The 22600-nt window shown below is 39.0% G+C and overlaps 3 protein-coding genes across 12 annotated transcripts in view; all 3 read right to left on the bottom strand.

Annotated features, from left to right (window-relative positions):
- The window catches only part of LOC138168072 (myelin-oligodendrocyte glycoprotein-like), a 16201-nt gene extending 7568 nt beyond the window's left edge, over positions 1–8633 (bottom strand). Inside the window, exons 1-7 of one of the 8 annotated variants that reach the window (XM_069097101.1) lie at positions 8461–8611; positions 7091–7158; positions 6277–6384; positions 5737–5829; positions 5019–5360; positions 2928–3032; positions 1–428 (exon numbers count right to left, since the gene is read on the bottom strand). The exon at positions 1–428 is cut by the window's left edge and continues 3258 nt beyond it. In XM_069097101.1, the coding sequence (XP_068953202.1) occupies positions 271–428; positions 2928–3032; positions 5019–5360; positions 5737–5824 (693 nt within the window). In that variant the 5' untranslated portion in view covers positions 5825–5829; positions 6277–6384; positions 7091–7158; positions 8461–8611 and the 3' untranslated portion in view covers positions 1–270. Of the gene's footprint in view, positions 429–2927; positions 3033–4246; positions 4844–5018; positions 5361–5736; positions 5830–6276; positions 6385–7090; positions 7159–8460 lie in introns of those variants that run through there. The other 7 variants (XM_069097105.1, XM_069097100.1, XM_069097102.1 and 4 more) reach the window with 7 other exon arrangements.
- Positions 1–22600, bottom strand: part of LOC138168071 (myelin-oligodendrocyte glycoprotein-like) — an 81693-nt gene that overhangs the window by 3258 nt on the left and 55835 nt on the right. The gene's annotated exons all lie outside the window — the stretch shown is intronic.
- LOC138168078 (myelin-oligodendrocyte glycoprotein-like) overlaps positions 15997–22600 on the bottom strand; it is a 105097-nt gene continuing 98493 nt past the window's right edge. Inside the window, exon 6 of one of the 3 annotated variants that reach the window (XM_069097120.1) lies at positions 15997–16133. In XM_069097120.1, the coding sequence (XP_068953221.1) occupies positions 16069–16133 (65 nt within the window). In that variant the 3' untranslated portion in view covers positions 15997–16068. The remainder of the gene's footprint in view (positions 16134–22600) is intronic. The other 2 variants (XM_069097119.1, XM_069097118.1) reach the window with 2 other exon arrangements.

Genomic DNA, 22600 nt, shown 5'->3' with positions numbered 1-22600 from the left:
CAGAATTCAGGGCACACTCAGAAGTATGACTGCATATGGATTCGGGGACACAGAGGCATCCGAGCAGTCCTGACATTGGGGCCCAATAAGGGGTCAGGGCGGTACAAAGACTGATAACTACACAGATGAGAAATACTTAAGTTTGGGGGCTGAGGGGCAAATATAGATCAGGCTATACTGAATAAGGAAGGGTAAGGACTGCACAGGGACTGAGGGACATTCAGATTCCAGGTTACTTAGAGCCTACACAATTGGAGTTTTATTGTCATCTCATGATTCCATCACATTGGTGCCCACCCCTCCCTTCTTACCTCTGCATCTGTGCCATATCCACAAGTAAAAAATATACATTTCAATTTCAAATGCACAAGTCAGAACCAGGATTCCACTAATCTTACCCATCCAGGGTTTGGACCTGCGAAAATATACTGAGAGAAGCCCCCAGTCCCAAGAGCATGACTGTGATTTTGTTGTCTCTGTTGCCCCCTCCCCATAACAAGCTTCAAGAACAACTCAGTTCCTCACATGGATATAGCCTCCTTAGCAGCTGCGCCAACTAGGATAATGGGTGAAACATGGTCTCTGTGGCACCCAAAAGTGAACTTCTTATAATAACAGTGGTCTGTTCACCCTTACATTGTGCCCTTTGAAATTCCTACTCCTCAATATCAAATACTCTTTCATTTTGAATCTCTTTCTTGCTTCCTGCTCCTTAATTAATTCAGAAAAGTGTTTTCATTTTAGACCTTTCTCTCTCTTATTCCTGTCATCTTCTGGTACTCAGTGAGACTTGCTACCCCTCAGGGATACTTCATCCTTTGGACGTCCTTTCCAGTATTTGTTGTACCTTCCCTCATGTCCTTGAGAGGGGCTCAGAAAGCTATTCACTTCCATTGTTACTTCCAGACTCCAACTCTGTTGCTTTAACTGAGTAATCCTTTCTTCCTTTGAGACTCACTCTATCTAAATACACAATGCAATTAGCTGACAGTTTCTTTTGACCTACAGATCATTCTTCCTTTATCAGTGGGAAAGTACCTGGTTCACAGTATTTCTTTCCACTGCAACGCTTGTCATACAAGGATGTATCTACATCTGTTGATATTCCTTCAAACACATTAGCTTCTCATTTTCTTTAGCTCCCCAGGTTCTGTGACTTAGCCTTCCACTCTAACTCAGTCAATAAAGGTCAAATAGTCACATCCTTGCTTTCTCCATCACCCACAAATTTCTACTCATACTATCTTTTCCTGTGTCTCAATCCTCCTAAACTTAATCTTTTTCTTCACCATGACCTCCCATATTTTCTCCCCTTAATACTTTTTCTAGCCTATCGCCTCTGACATGACCTCACTTTCCTCTCCCCTTAATATTGACTTTATAGTTAAGCAGTTAAATGTTAAACTGTTGCCTTACCCTCAAAATACAGTTCTCTTTCAAACTGCCCTAATCTCCTCAAGAATATTGCCTTTCTTCCAGTCACACAGATTCAATGTTGTAATGTAATCCATGGTCTCTTACTCTCTCTCACCCCATATATGCAATCAGTTGCCAAATATTGTTAATTGTTAATTTTACTTCTGATATATCTCATACACTATTAGTCTCCTCTGCTCACATGGCCCCCTTCTAATATAGGCCTTACTTAATTCTTACTTGGATTATTACAATGATCTCTCAGTTGATCTCCTTACTTCAAAGGTCTCCTCTCTCCAATCCATCATCCATTCAGCTGTCAAAGTGATTTTACTAAAGCATAGGTCTAACTATGCCTCTCTTTTGCACAATAAACTCTAGTGACTCCCTGTTCCGTCTAGGGTCAAATATAAACTCCTTTGTTTGGCATTAAACCCCTCTACAACCTGGCCCCACATTTAGAGCTGCATTGCACATGATTTCTCTTCAAACATTCTAAGGTCTTCTATAGTCACCTTCATGCTGTCCTATCCAGTCCACTTTCCAGCTCACTGCCTTTGGACAGTCTTTTGCCTTTACCTGCAATGCACTCCCTCCTAAACTTTACATTTTAGAATCCCTAGTTGTTGTTTTTCAAATATCAGCTAAACTTCTACCTTCCACAGGCCATCTTTCTGGATGACATCTAACAGATGCTGGTACATGCCCTCCCTAATTATCTTGTATTTATTTGTTAGGCTTATGCATTTTGTCTCCCCTGATAAAATGTAAGCTCCTAGAGGGCAAAGATTTTTCACATCTGTCTTTGTATACTTACAATACTTAGTAAATGCCTAGTGTATGGTGGGTAAATACTTCTTATTTCTTGATTAAGTGATTCAAGTATGCTAAATTTTAGTAAACTCTACTAGCCTCTGTCTTTCTTTCTCATCCTGTCCTCTCTCCTCTTCTTGCTTAGCTCCAAGTCAAGAATTATTTCTAACCCAACCCCACTTCTATATAAGTCCATTCTTTCTTCAAGACCCATCTCAGGGTTGATCCCTTCCTATTACCAGGTAAAATTTATTTCTCCCTTTTCAGGTATATCACAGTATATTACTCAGATCTCCCCTTTGTAGTTATCTCAGTTTTGTATTCATGACTCTCTCTCAAAGAGATTGTTAGTTCTATGAGGGCAAGTACAAGTTACTGAGTTACCAAGGGCAAGAACGAAGTTTTGAAAATGTCAACTTCTTTTTTCAGTCCATACTACAAAGCAAAGGGTAAGTCAGCTCTTAAAAATTCTGGTTGCTTTAAACTTTTAAAAATTGCGTTAAAAGTAAAACATGATCTTTATTCAGACCCTTACCTTGCCTACCTTACCCAGGGGCAGGGATTGGGACTGAGGGAAAGGAAGGAAATGCTTTTTGCAATCCCATAAAGCCTAGTATGTGCTCCTTTTCCTCTTCCTGACTGGATATGCCTAATGAGTCATATAGTAAGTACTTGCCCCAGATTCCCCTCATAATTACCTTGGTATCGCAGCATCAGTATTAAAAATGTTAAATATATCACCACACAAAATATAATGATCAAAATGTTAGCTGATGGCAAGGTCTGTGACTCATTTTCTTCACCTAAAATGCAATTGCACATAAGTCTCAGGATCAGAGTAGTAATGCATCAGTCCTTGACCATCTTCCCTGCCTCCCTCCCACTCTCACACTCCCACTGAGCAAAGGGCAAGGCCATCTCTATGGCCAAATTCTGGGCCCCTCTGACTCCTACTGCTTCCTATTCCAATTTCCGCCCCCCCCCCCCCCAGCAGACTCTCCTCCCCCTTCCACCAATAACATTACTATGCCTATGTCCCATTTCTCCATCCCCAGCTCAGGCCACATCACCTGGTTTTAGCCCCTCCTATTTGTGAGATATATCATTGGGCTGCATTGATTATACCAGGGAGTATAAGTAGGATTGGGGGCCAGTTTTGTGTACTTTTGGATGGATGCTATAGTCACCGGATCTCAGAGTTGGAAGGGAACTCAGAGTGCTGTCTTGTTCAACACACATTTGAATTAGACTCTGCCTTGAGGCTCTCCCTACAAGTGGTCATCCAGCCTTTGCTTTAAGCCTCACAGGGAGGAGTAGCCAACTAACTCCTATGGGGGGGGGGGGGTCCCTTTCATTTCGTTTTTGCTCTAATTGTGAAGCATACATCAAGCCTAAACTTGCTCTTTTGAACTTGGTGTTTAAAGAAGACAAACTGTTATGAAACCCAGATTCTGTGGACTTCTCAGTGGGAAGAAGGACCTTGAATTATTTTCCACCCAGGTCAGAGTGAAACTGAGAATACATGGCCATGTTGCTCCTTCTTTCTTTCTTTTTTTAAAATTTTTTTTATTAATTCTTTAATTTATTAATTTGTTTGTTTCCTTTTAATTTACAGGATTCCTTCTTTCTTTAGCGTAGACATTTTTCCTACTTTCAGGTAAAGAGTCTTCAAGATGGCTATGACCTTGTAAGCTTCAAAAGATACTATCAGAGCATCTGGAGAATGGAGTCCTTGCAAGGATTTTCTTGTAGCCAGATAGTGAAAAGCAAAGTCCTAAGAAACCTAAGGGACTCAGTCCAGTAGAAGCACGGAGGCAGACTCATTCATTCATAGGTTAAACCACATTTGGACACCAATTTGGTAGGACCAATGCTATATAGAAATTGCCATTTGTTTGATCCTATTCTCCCTACAGTCCCCAGAGACTGAGATGGTATAGGGAAGAGTGTGCCCCAAGAAGGAGATATTTATGATTCCTTTCTTGCAATATTTGAGTAAATATTCCTTCATAAAAGCTAATTTGTATTAATTTATTAAATAGAACTTGCCAGGAAACAGAATAGTATAGTGCCTCCAAAAGCATTAGAGAAAGGTAACCCTTTTGTTTCTAAAAGGTATCCTAGCTTCCTGGGAGGAGATGTAGCCAGCCTCACTCTGGCGGACTAAGATGAGAAATCACTGCACACTTATCAGAAGATCATTGCTTTGACCCTAAAAGGGGCACACAAGGCTGTCAAACCCAACCTTTTCCTGTTACAGAAGAGAAAATTAAGGCACAGAAAGGCAAGATGATTTGTCCAGGTTTACACAGACAATAAAAATAGAATATGGATTAGACATATTCCACTTGTGCCTCTGGTACAGAATTAGTAACAATGGGTGAAAGCTTCAGACAGGATGAGCTAAGCTTGATGTCAGCAAAATATTCTTAATGACTAAATTTATCCAGAAGTGGAACGAGCCACTTCCCTCAGGGAAGCAAAAGGACTTTTCAGTAGAACCCTTTGAGCAAAGGCTGGAAGCTCTATCAAATTCAACAAGCATTCAATAAGCATCTTCCATGTGCTGGCACCAGACTAGGGGCCAAGGATACAGGTCAGATGAAATTAGGTCCTGCAGGGAAAGTAGACAGAGTTTTCTTGTTCAGAGACATGTTGGAGTGTGTGATCTTTTAGTTTCCTTCCAACTAGGACATCCTGGGATTCTGTTAATAACAGAGTTGGAAAGACATCTCTGCTCCCTCTATACATGTGCATGAAAATATCCAGTCCAGGTCCCAGATCCTCACCTATAACCTTCAGCTCCATATCAGCTTCCTCCTGGTGAAAACCATCCTCAATGAGACATTTGTACCTTCCTGCATCCAAGAGTCTCACATCTCGTATCTTCAGGGTGACATTCCCACTTGTGATAGCATCTCTCACCAGCTCTGTCCTCCCTTGGTAAGAGGGGGCCTGGTCTCCAAACCGATCCTCCCCATCTCGATAGAGATGTACTACCCGAGTGGACTGCAACCAGACCACCTCCATGTGCTGAGCACTCTGAGGTGGGGACAGGTAACATGGTAACTCTGCCTCTCCCCCAAGTGGGGCCTGGATGGGTCCTGCAGGTCCAATCACTGAGAACTTCCCTGTTCAATCAGGCAAGAAGAGACAGAGGGTCAGAGAAAAGAACAGTAGAAGATGGAAACACAAGGTTTATGCAAGAAGGTGTGAAGGACAGAACACTAAAATGGGAGGGGGGTGGAAAGTAAAGTAGGGAGAAAGGGAGGGTGAGGAAGATGTTAAGGAAGCAGCTAAGAGAAGGGAAAGTATATCAGGTTAATGAGAAGACCATAGGAGAGCAAAAAGCAGAAAGTTGAGATAATCTCCAGAAGAGTCCAGGAGAGTATTAGGAAACAGTTTGGGAGGGTACTAGGATGGGAGAAAATCTCTATATGTTCAACCCTCTATGTGCAGTATCCCATTCCTAGCCTTTAACAGTCAAAGAGAAGGGAATACACCTACCTGGGGCCAATGTTGGCTTCTTGAGAAGGAGGATGAAGGTAATCACAAAATTAGAGAGAAAGGAGCGCGAGGGTTCAAGAATCTTCATCACAACTGAGAGAGTACATAGGAAGGGAGAGACATTATTATTGATGTGAATTTGGACATGTGATGGTAAATGACTATAACAAAGAGAGTGGGGACATTGTGTCAAGAAAACAAGAAGGTAATGACTAATTATGATCAGTATATGTGACAGGGACACAGAAAGACTGTGATTGATAAGAACTTTGGAGATCATTGACTGTGAGTAGGACACAGGGCATCAGCAGTTATGAAAGGGACATAAGAAACAATCAGTGTGATGATTGCTAGTGACTTCTATCAATCCCATTCAAGGATCCCTGCCTCTTACTCTACACACCAAAGACTACCCCAAAAATCCCATCTCAGCCTTGGACCCAGCACCAAATCTGTGACCTCATTCTTCTCTGCAGAACCTTTGCCAGTGCTCTAGGGGATTTTCTCAGATCACATCAACCTTGTATTTCCAACTCTTACCTTCTGTCTAGACTACCCCAGGTCATGCCTTCTCATGCTCTTGCCTGCTCTGAGGTAGCCCTCCTGAACCTCACAGGACTGAACTTCTCCGCCTGTTATAAGGTTGGACTTAAAGGAAAGATCTTAAATGGAATCATTTGTCTCTTTCAACAGACCTCTCTCTAACCAGTGATACTTTGCTTACACTCATTTTCCAGAGATTAACTTAGTCCCACCATCTCTCTCTCTCTCTCTCTCTCTCTCTCTCTCTCTCTCTCTCTCTCTCTCTCTCTCTCTCTCTCTCTCTCTCTCTCTCTCTCTCTCTCCTCATTCTGAAACCAATATACAAACTATTCTCCATCTTTTACTGTTGATTCCCTTATTCCTATCATCTTCAACACTAACTCCCAAATGTCCTCCCTCAGATATTCCACTTCTTTCTACTGTACTCTCTAGAATGCTTGCTCCATAGTTAACAAACATGCTTTCATTTAAACCTTTTCTTTTTCTTCCCTACATCTTCTGGCTCTCATTAAGACTCCAAACCCCTTCTGATTATATCATTTCAGTAGCCACTCTTTCTTTCTATTTTTAAGATTTTTAAATAAAATAATATTTTAATATATTTTTATATATAAAATAAAATATTTTTTTAAAAAAATAAAAGCATATTTCTATGTTTTTAAGGTCACTCATACTTCATTCACTGATGAAAATGTTGGAAACTCTGAGGCAAGAAGAGGCGTCAGGGATTTTCCCTTAAATTGATTTTTTAAAAAGGTATTTAAACCATCAGCAAGCATTATTTGTAACGGGGATAAGTTAGAAGCCTTACCAATAAGATCAGGTATGAAGGAAGGATACCCACTACTATCAATATTATTCAATATTTTCTTGGAAATCCTAGCAATAGTATAAGGGAAGAAAAAGAAACAGAAGGAATCATTATAGGGAATAAGGTAATAAAACTTTTTTCAGACAAAATGATGATATACTTAGAAAATCCCAAAGGTTCAACTAACAAGGTAGTTGAAACAATTAACAATTTAGCAAAGTAGCGGGATACAAAGAAAATATACATAAATCATCAATATTCTTATATATCACATACAAAACCCTGTAATAAGAAATAGCAATAGATACCACAATTAAAATAAATCTAGACAGTATGAAATACCTGGGAGTACACCTGCCAAAACAAACCAAGAAACTATATAAAAATTATTTCTAAAAAATTTTTATACAAATAAAATCAGACTTAAATAAATGCGGAAATATTAATTGTTTATGGGTAGACAGGGTCAATTTAATAAAAATGACAATTTTGCCCAAGTTAATTTGTATTTTCATTCATATGTAAGCAACATTTATTTAGTGCTTATTATTTGCCAGACCCTGTGCTAAGCACTGGCATTATATTTACAAACAGAAAGATAGTTCCTTCCCTCAAGGGGCTTCCATTCTATTTGTTACTCCCTTCCATATAAAGTCCCATGGGAAGTATTTGCAAGGGGTTGTGCTGACCTAGGAATAAGAAGACTGAATGTTGCCAATTTCTCAATCTCTGGGCTCTTTACCAATCCAGTCATTCTTTACATGTTTTTTACCTTCATGACCTTCTTGAAATATAGCACCCAGAACCAGTGATGATGCTCTAGACATTGTCTGAGCCAGGCAACCTACTTTCTTATATAGGAAAGTCCAATACTTTCCTATCCTCTGGGCATAATGCTGTCCAATGCAGCCTTATTCCATTCTATTCACTCCATCTGTGCCCTCTGTCCCATGCAATCCTTTCTAGCTCCTTTATCCCCTCAATTTTGTAATGCTCATGGCACTTCCTCTCGTCTGCCACACCCACACCCCTCATCTGCTCTTCTCTTCTGAATTCACTCCTCCTAACTCAGCCCACCCTGACTATGACAGTTTGTAATGAACTGCTGTACCTCTGCCCCTTAGACCTCATCCAGCATAAGAGAACCAGGGTGGCTAAACAGCTGTTTAGGTCCAGGGATTATGCACACCATGATTTCTACCTGATCCCTAGCATTGTGCTGACTGGAAAGGATCCCCTGCCCCCACGCCCAGGGTTTAGGGAACAGAAAGAAAAAGAGCCAGAGTGAGCTGAGGGTGCTTTTTTTTTGGGGGGGGGGAGGTCGGGAGTGGAAGAGGAAGAGTGAGGCTAAGGATAGAAGCCAGACTTACCTCCTCACCTGTGCTGAGCTGAGCTGAACTGAGGGACAATACTAAATACCTATGATTCCTGACTTGTGTGCAGTGTCTCTTTAAGTAGGAGGATCTCTGCTGCATGGGCTGGGAGTCAGTCATTAGATGGGAAACAAGTCTCTTCTCCACCACCCCACTTCTATCTCCTCCATCCACTCCCCAAGACCTCCTCCTTTCCCCCAGGCAGGGTATGAGCAGACACATTTAATCTCCAAAAGGAAGATCCCCTAGAAAAGAGCCCTGATCTCTCCAGTACCCACTCCACCTTCTGAAACCTTCTCCACACCTCCTTTGTGTCAGTATGATGAAACCCAGACCATTCCCACACCAATACAGAAACCCATACATACTCCTTCCAGGGCTTATGCCCTGGTACTACTCCTTTCCATTGTTATATCTGTCTGTTCAGGAGATACGCATTAGGCTGAGAGTTCCTTTTTTGTATCTCTAGCCCTTAGCAGGGTGCCTGGCACATATTAGATGCTTAATAAATTCTGGATGATTTTCCTTAGATTCCTCTCCACATATAAACCTCTTTCCATTATAAAGTGGTGCCTTCCAAGCTTGGAGCACATTTCACAAAAGAATAAGACAGACTATTCATGCATCAAGTGAGAACTGTCCTTTATTTTGGTCTGGTACTATGATTTCATCTGTTTAGGGAATGACTGGTAAGGAAACTCCCTCTGCTAATGCAATTACTTTGGAGAGTGAATTGGGACAATGAGAAGTTAAATGACTTGCCCTTGGTCACAGAAGTGGTGTTTGTCAGAAGCAGGACTTTCTGAGCCCAAGGCTGGCCTCCTGGCCACTATTTCATGGTGCCTCTTAGAATCTTTATCATTGCATATTAATTACTTAATTACAGAGGCATGACTCTAATGCCAGCCTACTAACCCTCTCACCTTCAGGTTCAATGTTAGGGCAAAACGAGACAATTGCAAGTTACCAAATATTTAACACTACACATTTAATAACATTTGCCGTAACACAGCAAAGATATGTATTAAGGACACAGTGGCACTTAGCTCCTCAGTACTCAGTCCCCTTTGTTTCCTCTGGAAATGCATCTGGTCACTCAGCTGCCAGGATATGGTAACTTACACAGTCTCAGGCGCCCACCAACTCTGAGAAGTGCTGACTACACATGACTGGGACCTTTTATTGCCAAGACCAGGAAGCTGTATCAGGGAAGCTGGGCCAATCAGGATTTGTGAAGGGGAGGAAGCTAGGTCTGGAAGTTGGAGCAGCTGCCTCAGGAAACTGCTATTCCTATCACCCTTACAAAGGAAAGACTGAGACCTAAAATGAAACATGAATAAGCCAGAGCATGGGCAAGCAGCTGCATCAAGAAATGAATAAAACCAGAGCTGTTAGTGTGAGATGAGGTGTTCTGATCTTAGAGTGACCATAGAAAGAAGGAAGGAGAGGCATAAGCAGCTTCACTGAGGTCTCCCCCCCTCCCTCTAAGTCAATGGATCATGGGAATATTCATAGGAGAGTAGCTTCCTGAGCAGCCAAAGGTTTATGGGACTATTTTCTCCCATGTAACTGTGGTGGGTTTCCCTTATCTCATATAACAGGTAGAGATGCTGGGTATAAGCCAGAAGTATGACTGACTGAGACCACAGGTGCTGGGACACTCATCCTTCTCTGTCCTGCACTAAGCTTGTGGTTGACTTGGGGTTTGGTCCTGTGCAGCCTGGCCTCTGGTAGAAGGGGGTTCCTTTGGTTCACATGCATGGCCTAACAGATCTCTACCCTGACAGGCAAAGAAAATGAGATTATTACTTATAAGTCTCAGTTTTCTCCAAAAGGGGAAAGTAACAAAGGTATTTAAAGTACAATATGAGTCAGGAATGGGACACATGGTTTATTCCTACTCACAATAAGGCATGCTAAGTACAGAGAAATCATAATATTCTTTAACAATGTGATGAGAACAGGCACGAGTAACTTATCCTTATTCACGCAGCAGGCTGGGAGGCTAATATTAACTATTTTACAGCATAAGGCAGTTTTTGCTTTTGTTTTACAGGTTTTTCAGTTTTGTTTGACTCTTATGGCCCCATTTGGGGTTTTCTTGGCAGAGGTGCTGGAGTATTTCTTTCTCTAGTTCATTTTATGGATGAGAAACTGAGGCGAACAGGGTTAAGTGACTTGCTTAGAGTCACACTGCTAGTAAGTGTCTGAGGCCAGATTTCAGCTCACAAAGATGACTCCTCTCAACTTCAGAACCAGTACTCTATCCACTGCACCACCTAGTGGTCCTATAAGGCAGTTTGCAATTCATTAAGCAGACATTTTACATTTCACCTCTGACAGTGTCAGATCAAATGTCAAGCTTGGGTCAGACATCTTTCTGGTGGCATCTTGTCTGATGCAGAAATGGTTCCTTTTAACATCCAATTGCTCAATGAAACTTAGGAATTTCAGATCTTTCAAATCACAAGGTCCCAGCCAGTGCTTGACAAATCCAGCTGGGAGAAGCTTATTTGGCAAAGTTAGAACAGAACAAATACACAAGAGTCAGAAGTGACGATGTGATCATAAATAGATAACAGTGGGGTGGAAAAGAGGATGATCATTCCTTCCCCAGCCTGATTCTGCTATTGGAACATTAAAGAGACCTCAAGTTTCAAGGCTAGAATGGAAGAGAGAGTCCAGGAAGTTAGCAGCTTGCTTTTTGTCCATTTGATGAGGCATCATCTGTTTTAGCTCAGCAGTCATCTCCCATTGCAAATGTCTCAGTGATCAATCATCCATGACTGAATGCAGCACTGCCCCAAGCTTCCATGGCATCACCTAGAAACATAATTAAAGAGCATGCTACCTGGTGGGGGGGGGAAGACAAAGGGGCCCCCATCCATAGGTATTGACTAATGCTGGGGAGGCAATGAAAATAAATAGGAAGCACAAGCATGGGGTATAAAAGTTGTCAGGAATAGACAGGAAGGAGGAGTGTTAGGGAGGAAGAGGGAACATGGCAGTTATTCAGACTGAAGTATCATCCTCAGTTCCTAAGTCTCTCTCACCCCACATAGCCTATCTGTTAGTGACTGGTGATTATGACATCTGTAGATTTTAGCTAGAACTTGAAGGAAGTCAGGTGACTATTGATTGGTGATTGTAACATCTCTTGACTTTAGCAAGGACTTGAAGGAAGCCAAGGAAGGCAGGATGGTAAGGTGAGAACAGAGAATTCCAGGCATGGGAGAGACAGTGGAAATGCCCAGTGTCAGGAGTTGGAATGAGGAGTGCAAGGAACAGTCAGGAGGCCAGTATCACAGGATTGCAGAATACATGGAGTGGGGTAAGGTATATAAAGATTGGAAAGGTAGGAAGCGGCCAAGTTTGGAAGGGCTTTCAAAGCCCACCAGAAGATTGTATGCTTGATACCAGAAGTAATAAGGAGTCACTAGAATTAGCTGAATTTGGTGACTTATATGTTCTAGAGCAGGGTGGTAAGAGACCTGAGGTAGGGAGATCCACTAATAACCATTTGCAAGAGTACAGGTATGAGGTGATAAGGGTCTTCTCCAAGTAGTAGCAGTGTCAGAGAGAAGGGACCATAAATGAGAGATGTTACAAAAGTGAAATTGAAAGGCCTTAGCATGAGATTGGATATGGGGGAGGGGTCAGAGAGAGTAAGGAGTTAAGGATGACCTCTAGGTTGCTATCCTGGTTTCCTAGGAAGATTGTGGTATCCTCAAATAGGAGAGTGAAGTCAGGAAAAAGGAGGATTTCAGGGAAAATTAGTTCAGTTTTCAGCATATTGACCTTAAGATGTCCATGAAACATTGGATTTGAGAAGTCTAATAGGCTATTGGAGATGCAATACTGGAAGACAAGAGAGGGGTTAGGTCTGGACAAATCGAAAGAGAATTATCAGCATAGAGATGATATTTGAATCCATGTGAGATGATTAGATCATTGAGCAAAATAGTATAAAAGGAGAAAAGAAGAACCACAGCAGAACCCCATGGGACAGTCATGACTAGTAGACACGCCCTGTATAAAGAGCCATTGAAGATAGCTGGTCAGATATGAAGTTGTAGAACCATGATAGAGCAGGATCAGAAAAAATCTAGAAAAAAAGGCATTAAACAAAAGAAAGTGGCAGCCAGGTGGTTCAGTAGATAGAGCACAGGGCTTAGAATCAAGAAGGCTCATTTTCATGAGTTCAAATCTGGCCTCAGACACTTCCTAGCTCTGTGACCATGGGCAAGTCACTTAATTCTGTTTGCCTCAGTTTCTTCATCAATAAATAAGAGCCGGAGAAGGAAATGGTAAAATGTTCTAGTATCTTTGGCAAGAAAACTCCAAAATGGAGTCACAAAGAGTTGGAAACAACTAACCAACAACAACAGGCAGAAGAAAAGGCATCAGCAGTAGCAAAGGCTGCAGAGAAATCAAGAAGGTCAAGTTGCATAAAACGTCTTTAGGTTTGACAATTAGAAGACTGTTAGCAATTTTGAAGAGTTTCTTTTGAATGATGAGCTAAGAAGAGAGTAAGGAAGAGTGAGAAGTAGGCACATCTTAGAGATGCATCTCAAGGAGTTTAGCCACAAAGGGGAGGGGAGATATGACAATAGTAGCAGAGATGGATGGATCAAATAGTGGTTTTTTGAGAACAGAGGTAATGTTCACTGGATAAAAGGAATCAGCAAGCAGATTCAGAGAGATTGAAAATAGGTGGGAGAGTGGGGGTGATGAAGGGGAAAATGTGCTGGTGGAGACAGAATGGAATGGGACCACTTGTACGTATAGATGTGTTAGCCTTGACAAGAAGAGCCACTTCTTTGTGTGAGACAGGGGTGAAGGAGGAGATAGTGACAGGAGGCATCTGAGTGATGTAAGATGGAGAAGAAGGGAGAAGAGAAATTTCTTAGTAATTTTGTAAAAAGAGATGTCTCTCATTTTTTAGTTAAATATGAGGCTAGGTTCTCAGCTAGGAGAGTGGGGGGAGGGTTAGCCATGCAAGGCCTGTGGGGGGGATGAAAAGGTTTTGGAAGAGCCACTGCCCTCAGTGGGATAGTGAAACAATTGGGAAATTTAAAAGGATCGCCTTGCTTCAGTGAGAGTCCAAGTGGAGACAATGTAGCATCAATTTATAGTGGACCCAGTCAGCATGGCTTTGTGATTTTCTCTAGCTCTGTCAGCTACATGTGTGTAGGAACAAAGGCACAAGATGGTGGGAGTGATCCAAAGCTGAGGCTTTGCAAGGCAAGTTAGGCAATAAGGTAAGGGGGTGAGCACCTAAAGAGAAGAGAAAGTGGAGAATTGAACTAGTTTTCCAAGGGAAATAAGGAATAGAACAGGGAAGGGAAGAATGCAGTTAGTATCAGAGTGATAGCTGGGGAAAGACCTGAGGGGCTAATGGATGGAGGTGATGATGAAAATGAAGAACAGAGTTTCAGGCTACAAGGAAGAAGATTTAATAGGAAATCCTCTGTTTGGCCTTCAAAGCCCTTTTTAACCTGCCACTCCCTTTCCAGTTCTCTTAAAACTTATTCTCTCCACCTCATGTACTCTGTTATCCAGTGATACTGACCTTGCTGTTCCTTGAACAAGGCACTCCATGTCCCAACTCCAGGGATTTTCACTGGCTGTCCTTCACATCTGGAAGTGTCTCTTTTCCTATCTTAGCTACCCAACTTTGCTGGCTTCCTCCAAGTGTCAGCTAAAATCACACCTCCTATGAAAACACATTCTTCCTGCCCCTTAATTCTAGTGACTTTCTTCTGGTGATCCCCTCCAGTGTCTCCTGTTTATCACTTGGTTGTACATAATGGTTTTCATGTTGCCTTCCCCTTCCTGAGACAAGGACCATCTTTTGCCATTCTTTGTTTCCTCAGGGCTTAGCAGAGTGCCTGGCGCATAGTAGGAGCTATAGAATTTGACACATAGGAAGGGAATGCAGACAGTGAGTGACTAAGAGGGTTAGAACTGATTGTCAAGGGCTTTAAGAAAATGAAGAATTGGGGAGCCTGGCAGGGGAAGGTGGTCCTCAGCTACTAGCATGGAAAGAGAAGACAAAGGGGTTTCACCTCCCATACAAACCCATCCCTGACTCCCACTACAACTCAAAGACCTGGACATGGCATCTGCTTCCTTGATCTCACTCAGGTACAAGGGAGGGAAATAAACTTGAGCACTGGATCAGGTTGACTTACTTCAGTGATTAAGCATGTTTGAGAAGAGGATGCATAGAGAAAAGGAGAGAGGGATGAGGAAAGAGAAAATAATAGGAAAGAGAGACAGCAGAAGGAAGCAGAGAAGGAGAGGAGAGGGAGAGGGCAGGTAGAAGAGGGGACAAAAGGCCTAAGGAAAATGGGGGGCAAGGAGAGTGGGAAGAAGAAGGGAGAGGGACCTCTCTGTGACCTCCCTCTGCTGTCCTCTTCCCAGCCCAGTCTGAGGCAAGACCACAGTCTTCCTCAACCCATCCCATGCTCCCAAGCCTCCCACTCCCCTTCTAATGGTGATTTTCCCCCTGCCCTTTCATCCCTTTTTACTCCAACACCTACCTTCCCCCACCCCCAACTAAGAACCTATCCTCTAGGCTCCATGTGGTCTCCCACCAGCTTCTTGTGGGGATATTTACCTGAAATTCAGTCAAATGCAGGTCCCACTTGAAACTACCTTATAGTGGAGAATGGTGACAGAACATTCTCAATACGTATGGTCTCACAAGAAGTATGGTTTCCATGAAAACTGGAACACTCTTTAAAAGTACCAGCATTAAAACTACCCCTATAAACTTCTAGTCTTGCCAAACTGATAGCTCTTCATGAAGAAACCCTGTAAGCCAAAAAGGACTCATGAGCTCATGTTAAGTAGAAAGAAGATGACCCTACCCACATCTTCTAGAGAAAGAGGGCTGGGTATATCTCTTTCTGGCCCCTTGGCAGCCCTTGGACCCCCAGAATCCACTCCTATTACCTCCCTGGGTTCTAGATAGGGGTTCATATGCACTGCACTCTATTTGAATTAATTCAGACTTAGAAGTGCTTCACAGTTTAGGCAAGTGCATAGAAGAGGTCAGGGGGACACTGAGCTCAGGGTTACACAGGGACTAGGTCACACTTGAGGATCAAGACTGAAGACCAGGAGATTTGGATCAGTTTTGAAAAAAGTGTAGGGGAAAATTCAATGTCAGGGAACACTTAGCAGGATGCCTACATGTACTGGGGGTCACAGAGGGGCCAGAACTGTGCAGAGACTAGAACCCAATCAGAGTTTGGGGCAGTACATGGGCTGAGCGGTACACAGGTCTGAAATGTTGAGAGTTAGGGGTGAAGGGGCAAATACAGACTAGAGCTACAGTGAGCTAGAAGGGTTCAGGACTGCACAAAGACTAGACCCTTAGGATCTGGGCTGCTTAGGGACTACCCAGCTGGGCTTTATTATTATCCCATGATTCCATCACACTGCTACCCTACTTATCCCCTTCTTACCTCTGCATTTATGCTTCCTCCACAGATAATAAAGGGCCACTTCAACTTCAAATGCACAAGTCACAATCAGGATTCCATTGATCTGACACAGCCAAGGAAATGACCTGAGAAAACATACTGAAAAAATCCCCTAGATGAAGCATTCTGGGAAGTTGGCAATGTAGGTCAGAACTTTCCAGGCTCTTCGTAATTCCCCTACAAACAATCAGAATATTACCACAAAGTGAACTCATAGCAGCAAAAATAAAGGTGTAAAACAGTTGCCTTCCCAAGACAACTTAAGAGAACCTTAGGAAAGAGGAGACCTCCACAGCCTGAGGTTTGGCCTGAGTAAAGTGTAGACACCTCCAGGTCAATTCTACTGAATCAACAACCAGCAGGCCCTGGAGCCAACTCCTTCAAGAAGCAGACTAGGCCTCAAGAAATTTCACCTCACAAACTTTCACCTTACAAACTTTTATCTAACAAAAAGCTTGGGTATCAGATGGTTGAGAGGGGGAAAACTGAAGGACTCCTGCTCTTTCTGAACACCAAGCCTAGCAATGTGTTGCTCAGCTGGGTCTGTGGGTAAGGAAGGCAAGAACATAACAGTAAGTGAGGTACCTCAGGAAGCAAGGACATTTTCAGCATGTGACTGGGAGAATTCTGAAAATAACAGTAAGAAAGACCTCAGGCCTGAAGCACCATTACCCACAAGTCAGAATTAAAACCTGATTATACTAATAAACTACTAAAAATAAAATAAAATAAAAATAAAGATGAGGAAGTAAAGGAAAAATAATTCTGCCACTGATAATTACCATGGTATAAAAGAACAACTGGGTTCATATTCAGAGAAAGATAATAAAGTTTTAAAAAGCCATTCCTACCCCCCAAAATTACAATAAATGGTCACAAGTCCCAAAAGAGTATTTAGAAGAACTTAGAAAAGGCCTTCAAAAACTGAATAAGAGAGACTGAGGAAAATTAGAAAAAAATTAAAACAATCCAAGAAAATTATGAAAAGAAGTTAACCAATTAGAAAAAGAAGTCCAAAATCTTAAAGGAAGAAAATCATTCCTTAAAAACTAGAATTGTACAAGGGGAATCAAATGACTTTGTAAGACACCAAAAAAAAAATACTAAAACTAAAACTAAAAAAAACCCCAGAAGTGATTTTGAAATATCTCATTAGAAAAACAAATGATCTGGAGAATAGATTAAGGAGATATGGTTTAAGAATTGTAGGAATACCTGAAAATTATAATAAAAAAGAACTTTGATATAATATCACAAGAAATTATTAAAGAAAAATGCTCTGAAGTTCTACAAAAAAGGGAGTAAAGTAAAAATAGAAAAAAAAATCTACTGTTCACCCCCTGAAAGAGATTGCTGGAAGAAAAATTGCAGGAATGTCATAGCCAAGATTCAAAACTCCCAGATTAAGGATAAAACATTACAAGCAACAAGAAAAAAATTGTTTAAATATCATGGAGATACAATCAGGATCTCACAAGACCTAGAAGCTTCTATAATAAAAGACCACAGGTCTTGGAACATTGTATTTTGAAGAGCAAAAGAGCTAAAGTTGTGACCAAGGATAACTTACCCAGCAAAGTTATTATAATTCTGAATGGGGAAGAAATGGACATTTAATGAACTGAAGTACTTTCAGGTATTTGACACAAAAAGACCAGAACTAAATGGAAAATTTTATATAGAAGAGCCAGAAAAAACATAAGGAAAATATTAAAGACTAATTATAAGGGACTCATTAAGGTCAAACTATTTACTTCTCCTATATTAAACTGTTATCAATACACTTAAAATTGTCATAATTTCAAGGGCAGTTTGAAAGAGAGTTCAGGACTGAGTTGAGTATAAAGAGTGATTTAAAAACAACAAAATTGGGAGGCAAAGGTAAAAAATAGCAATTCTCTCAATCAAATGGGACATGAAAAGCAGAACTGATACGGAGGATGCAGATGGGGATGAAGGGCTATTAATACTAAAATCTTATTCTCACTAGATCTGGACTAAAGAGGGAATAACATATATTAAAAGTCTGTGTTGATTTAGATTTAGGAGTGTGGCAGGTGAGAATAGGGATCTTTTAGAAGGATGGTTAGAATGAAAAACAGGAGAGTAAGTGGAGAGGATAAGGTATAGGGATAGGGTAAAATGAGAGGCTGAAAAAGAAATAGTGAGTAAAAATAGGATAGGGGAAAGTCACAAATAGCAATTGTAACTTTGAATATGAACTCACCTATAAAATGGAAATAGAAATTAGAATCCAACAATATGTTGTTTACAAGAAACACATTTAAGAATGAGAGATACACACAGCGTTCAAACGGAGGTATGGAGTAGAATTTATTATGCTTTAGTTGATGCAAAAAAGGCGAGAGTAACAATTACGATCTCAGACAAAGCTATGGTTAAAACAGAGTTCATTAAAAGAGATAAGCAGAGTAACTGCATTTTGACAAAAATTGCCATAGACATGAAGCAGTATCAATATTGAACCTATATGCACCAATTACTAAAACATCCAGATTTTTAAGTTAAATGAATTATAGGTGGAGATAGAAAGCACTACTATAATAGTGGATGACTAAAATTTTCCACAACTAGACAAATCTATTTTTAAAAAATAAGTATTGGAATATTGGAAATATCAAGGAATTGAGTAGAATTTTGGATAAGCTAGATATGATAGATATCTGGAGAGAACTGTATGGAAATAGAAAGGAATATATTTTTTTCTCAGCATTACATGGTGCCTTTAAAAGACTGACCATGTATTAGGTCATAAAAATTTTATAGTTAAAAAGAGAAAATCAGAAATATTAAAAGTATCCTTTTCAGATCACAATAGAGATTAAACAATCTAAATCTAAAGAATGGCTGGATTAAAGAACACATAATAGAAACAATAATTTCATTAAAGACAATGATAATAATATGACATCATATTAAAACCTAGGAGATGCAGAAAAAGCAGCAATCAAAGGAAATTTTATATTTCTAAATTCTTACATCAATCAAACAGAGAAAGCACAGACCAATGAATTGTGTATTCAAGTATAAAAAACTAGAAAAAGGACAAATAATCCCCAATTAAACACTAAATTAGAAATCTTGAAAATTAAAGGTGAGATTAATAAAATCAAGTGTAAAAAATTAATTAATGAATAAAACTAGAAGTTTGTTTTATCAAAAAATCAATAAATTAAGTAAAATATTTTTAACTTGATGAAAAAAGAGAGAAGAAAATGAAATCATTAGAATTAAAAATGAAAAGGGTGAATATACTACTAACAAAGATGCAATTGAGGCAATTATAAGGAGTTGCTTTGCCCAATTATGTGTTGATAAATTTAATAATTCAAGTGAAATGGAAGGATATTTACCAAAATAAAAATTGCCTAAGTTAGCAGAAATAGAATACCTACAAAGAACCATTTTAGAGAAATAAATTGAACTGGTCATAAATAAGCTTCCAAAGGAAAAAGCTCTCATGATCAGATGGATTTACGACTGAATTCTAGAAAACATTTAAAGATAAAATATTTCCAATATTAAATAAATTATTTGGAATAATAGGGAAAGAAGGGATCCTACCAAACTCCTTTTATGAAGCAAATATGACACTGTTAGCTAAACCAAGAAAAGCAAAAGCAGAGAAAGAAAATTATAGACCAATTTTATTACTGAATATGGATGCAAAGATCCTAGGTAAAATACTAGCTAAAAGATATTGTAACAACAATATGTTACTAAGACAATACATTATGATCAAAAGGGGTTTATACCAGATTGAAAGGATAGGTGGTTTAACATAAAGGAAAATATTAATATAATTGATTATATTAATATTAATTTTTTTAATCATATGAGTATATAACTAGATGCAGAAAAACTTTTGAATAAAATATATTATCATTTATATTCTTAAAAAAACACTTGAAAGTATAGGTATAAGTGGATTTTTCCTTAAATTGATATAAAGCATTTATCTAAAACCATCAGTAAGCATTATTTGTAATAGGGATAAGTTAGAAGCCTTCCAGTAAGATCAGATGTGAAACAAGGATGTTCACCTTCACCAATATAATTCAATATCATATTGGAAATCCTAGCAATAGCAATAAGAGAAGAAAAAGAAGCAGAAGGAAGAAGAGTAAGGAATGTGGTAATAAAAATATCTCTTTTAGCAGATGATATGATCATATACTTGGAAAATCCCAAGGACTCAACTAAAAAGTTAATTGAAGCAATTAATAATTTTAGCAAAGGAACAGGAGATTAAGCCACACAAACCATCAACATTCATATATACCACAAAAAGAGATAGTAAGAGATACTATACACACTATAAAATACCTTGAAGTGTACCTGTCAAAACGGACCCAGGATTTATATAACCAAAATTGTAAAAACTTTTTATACAAATGAAATGAGAGTTAAATAATCAGAGAAATATTAATTGCTCATGGGTAGGGAAGGTCAATACAATAAAATGACAATTTCACCTAAATTAATTTATATATGTAATGTCATCCCAAATAAATTGACAAAATATTATTTTGCTATATGAGAAAAATTAATAACAAAATTGACCTGGAAGAACAAAAAGTCAAGAATATCAAAGGAACTAATGAAAAAAAGTGCAAATGAAAGACGTGTAGCAGTACCAGAACTTAAACTCTCTTATAAGGCAGTAATTATCAAAATTAACTGGTACTGGCTAAGAAATAGAAAGGTAGATCAATGGAACAGAATAGACATAATTTACAGCAGATAATAAATATAGTAGCCGTGTATATGACAAGAATAAAGACTTAAGATTTTAGGATAAAAATTCATTATTTGGTAAGAAAAAATTTTTTGGAAAAGCTGGAAAGCAGTACAACAGAAACTAGTCATGGACTAATATCTAACACCATTGCCAAGGCAAGGTCAAAATGGATATATAACATCGGTATAAAGAGACATTACAAGAAAATTTGAAGAACATGGAACATGTTATGTATCACACTTATGGATAAGTGAATAATTTATGAATAAGCAAAATACAGACATCAGAGTGAGATAGAAAATCAACAATTTTGATTACATTAAATTAAGAAAAGCTTTTGTACAAATAAATGTCAAGATCAGAATGAAAGAGAATTGGGCAAAATTTTATAGACAGTTTCTCAGATTAAGGTCTCATATCTCAAATACATGAGATTAATTTTGTCAAATCTATAATAATACAAGCCATTCCCCAATTGACAAATGGTCAAATAATATGAACAGGCAGTTTTCAGATGAAGAAATCAAAATAAATTCTAGTTATATGAGAAGATGCTCTAAATCATTATTGGTTAGATAAATTTAAATGAAAACAACCTTGAGAAATCATTTTATAACTATCAGATTGGCTAAAATGATTGGAGGGGATGTGGAAATCTTGGGACATTAATTAATTGTTGATGGAATTGTCAAGTGATCCAAAATCTGAAATTATGTAAAAGAGTTATTCGATTGCCTATACCTTTTGACCCAGCAATATCGCTACTAAGTTTATTTCCAGAGATGATTAGGAAAAAAGGAAAAGAAATTATATATTCTAAAATGTTTATAGCAACTATCTTTGCGATAACAAAGAACTGGAAATTGCAAAGATACCTGTCCGCTGGGGACTGGCTAAACAAGTTGTGGTATATAATTATGATGGAATATTACTGTGCTATAAGAAAAGATGAGCTCATTGATTTTAGAAAAATACATGGAAAGACTTGCATGAAATAATGAAGAGTGAAATGAGCAGAATGAAGAGAATGTTGTGTATAGTAATAACAATATTGTTTTAAGATTAACTTTGGTAACTAAATCATTTTGACTATTATAAATACCCAAATTAACTATAAAGGACATATGAAGGAAAATACTATCTACATAGAGAGAAAGAACTAATAAATAGGATCAAATATAGAATGCTTTTATGTATGTACACATATTTGTGTCTAGTGGTAGCCATCTCTAATGGGGGGGGAGTGAAGGAAAAAAGAAAAAAATAAATTTGCCTGATAACTTTATTAAACATTAAAAAAAATTTTAAGTTGACATAATAGTTTTGTAGTATCATGTGTAATCATTTTTTATTATACTATGTTATGGAAATACTCATTTTATTCCACAAATTAAAAAAAATTTAAAAAGAATCCCACAGCTCCCAGAGCATGGTTATAATCTTGACTTCTCTGCATCTTCACCTACACCCCTGTCAATGTATAATGGAACATTCCTGGTTGAAGAAAGAAGTAACTGAAATAGAAAGAATATGGGTTCCCTATGACTTGTGGGAAAACTTTTAATATGCTTCTAGTCACCACAAACTCAGTGGTAACTCTAAAGTCTATTCTATAGAGACTGTACAAGAAGAGAAGGTAGGAGCCAACGATGGGGAAGCCAAGAGCAACATGGGAAGAGAGAAGAAAAGAACAAAGGTCTAGTTAGGGCTTCAAGTTCAAGAGAACTGAGGACCTCAGAAAGATTCAGCCAGACTATGAGACTTTAATTCTGCTTAACTATTTGTTAAACACCTTTGTGCCAAGAATTGGAGATATGGAGACAAAAATAAAACCATCCCTGCTCTCAAATAAATCATATTTTGCAGAAAGAGGCTTGTGATT

Source organism: Petaurus breviceps, unplaced genomic scaffold (genome assembly GCF_028583685.1).
Source record: "Petaurus breviceps papuanus isolate PSGF00001 unplaced genomic scaffold, PetGlider_PUasm1.0 350, whole genome shotgun sequence".
Classification (NCBI taxonomy): Eukaryota; Metazoa; Chordata; class Mammalia; order Diprotodontia; family Petauridae; genus Petaurus; species Petaurus breviceps.
The sequence above is the reverse complement of the archived record's forward strand: the minus strand, read 5'-3'. Positions and strand labels throughout refer to the sequence as shown.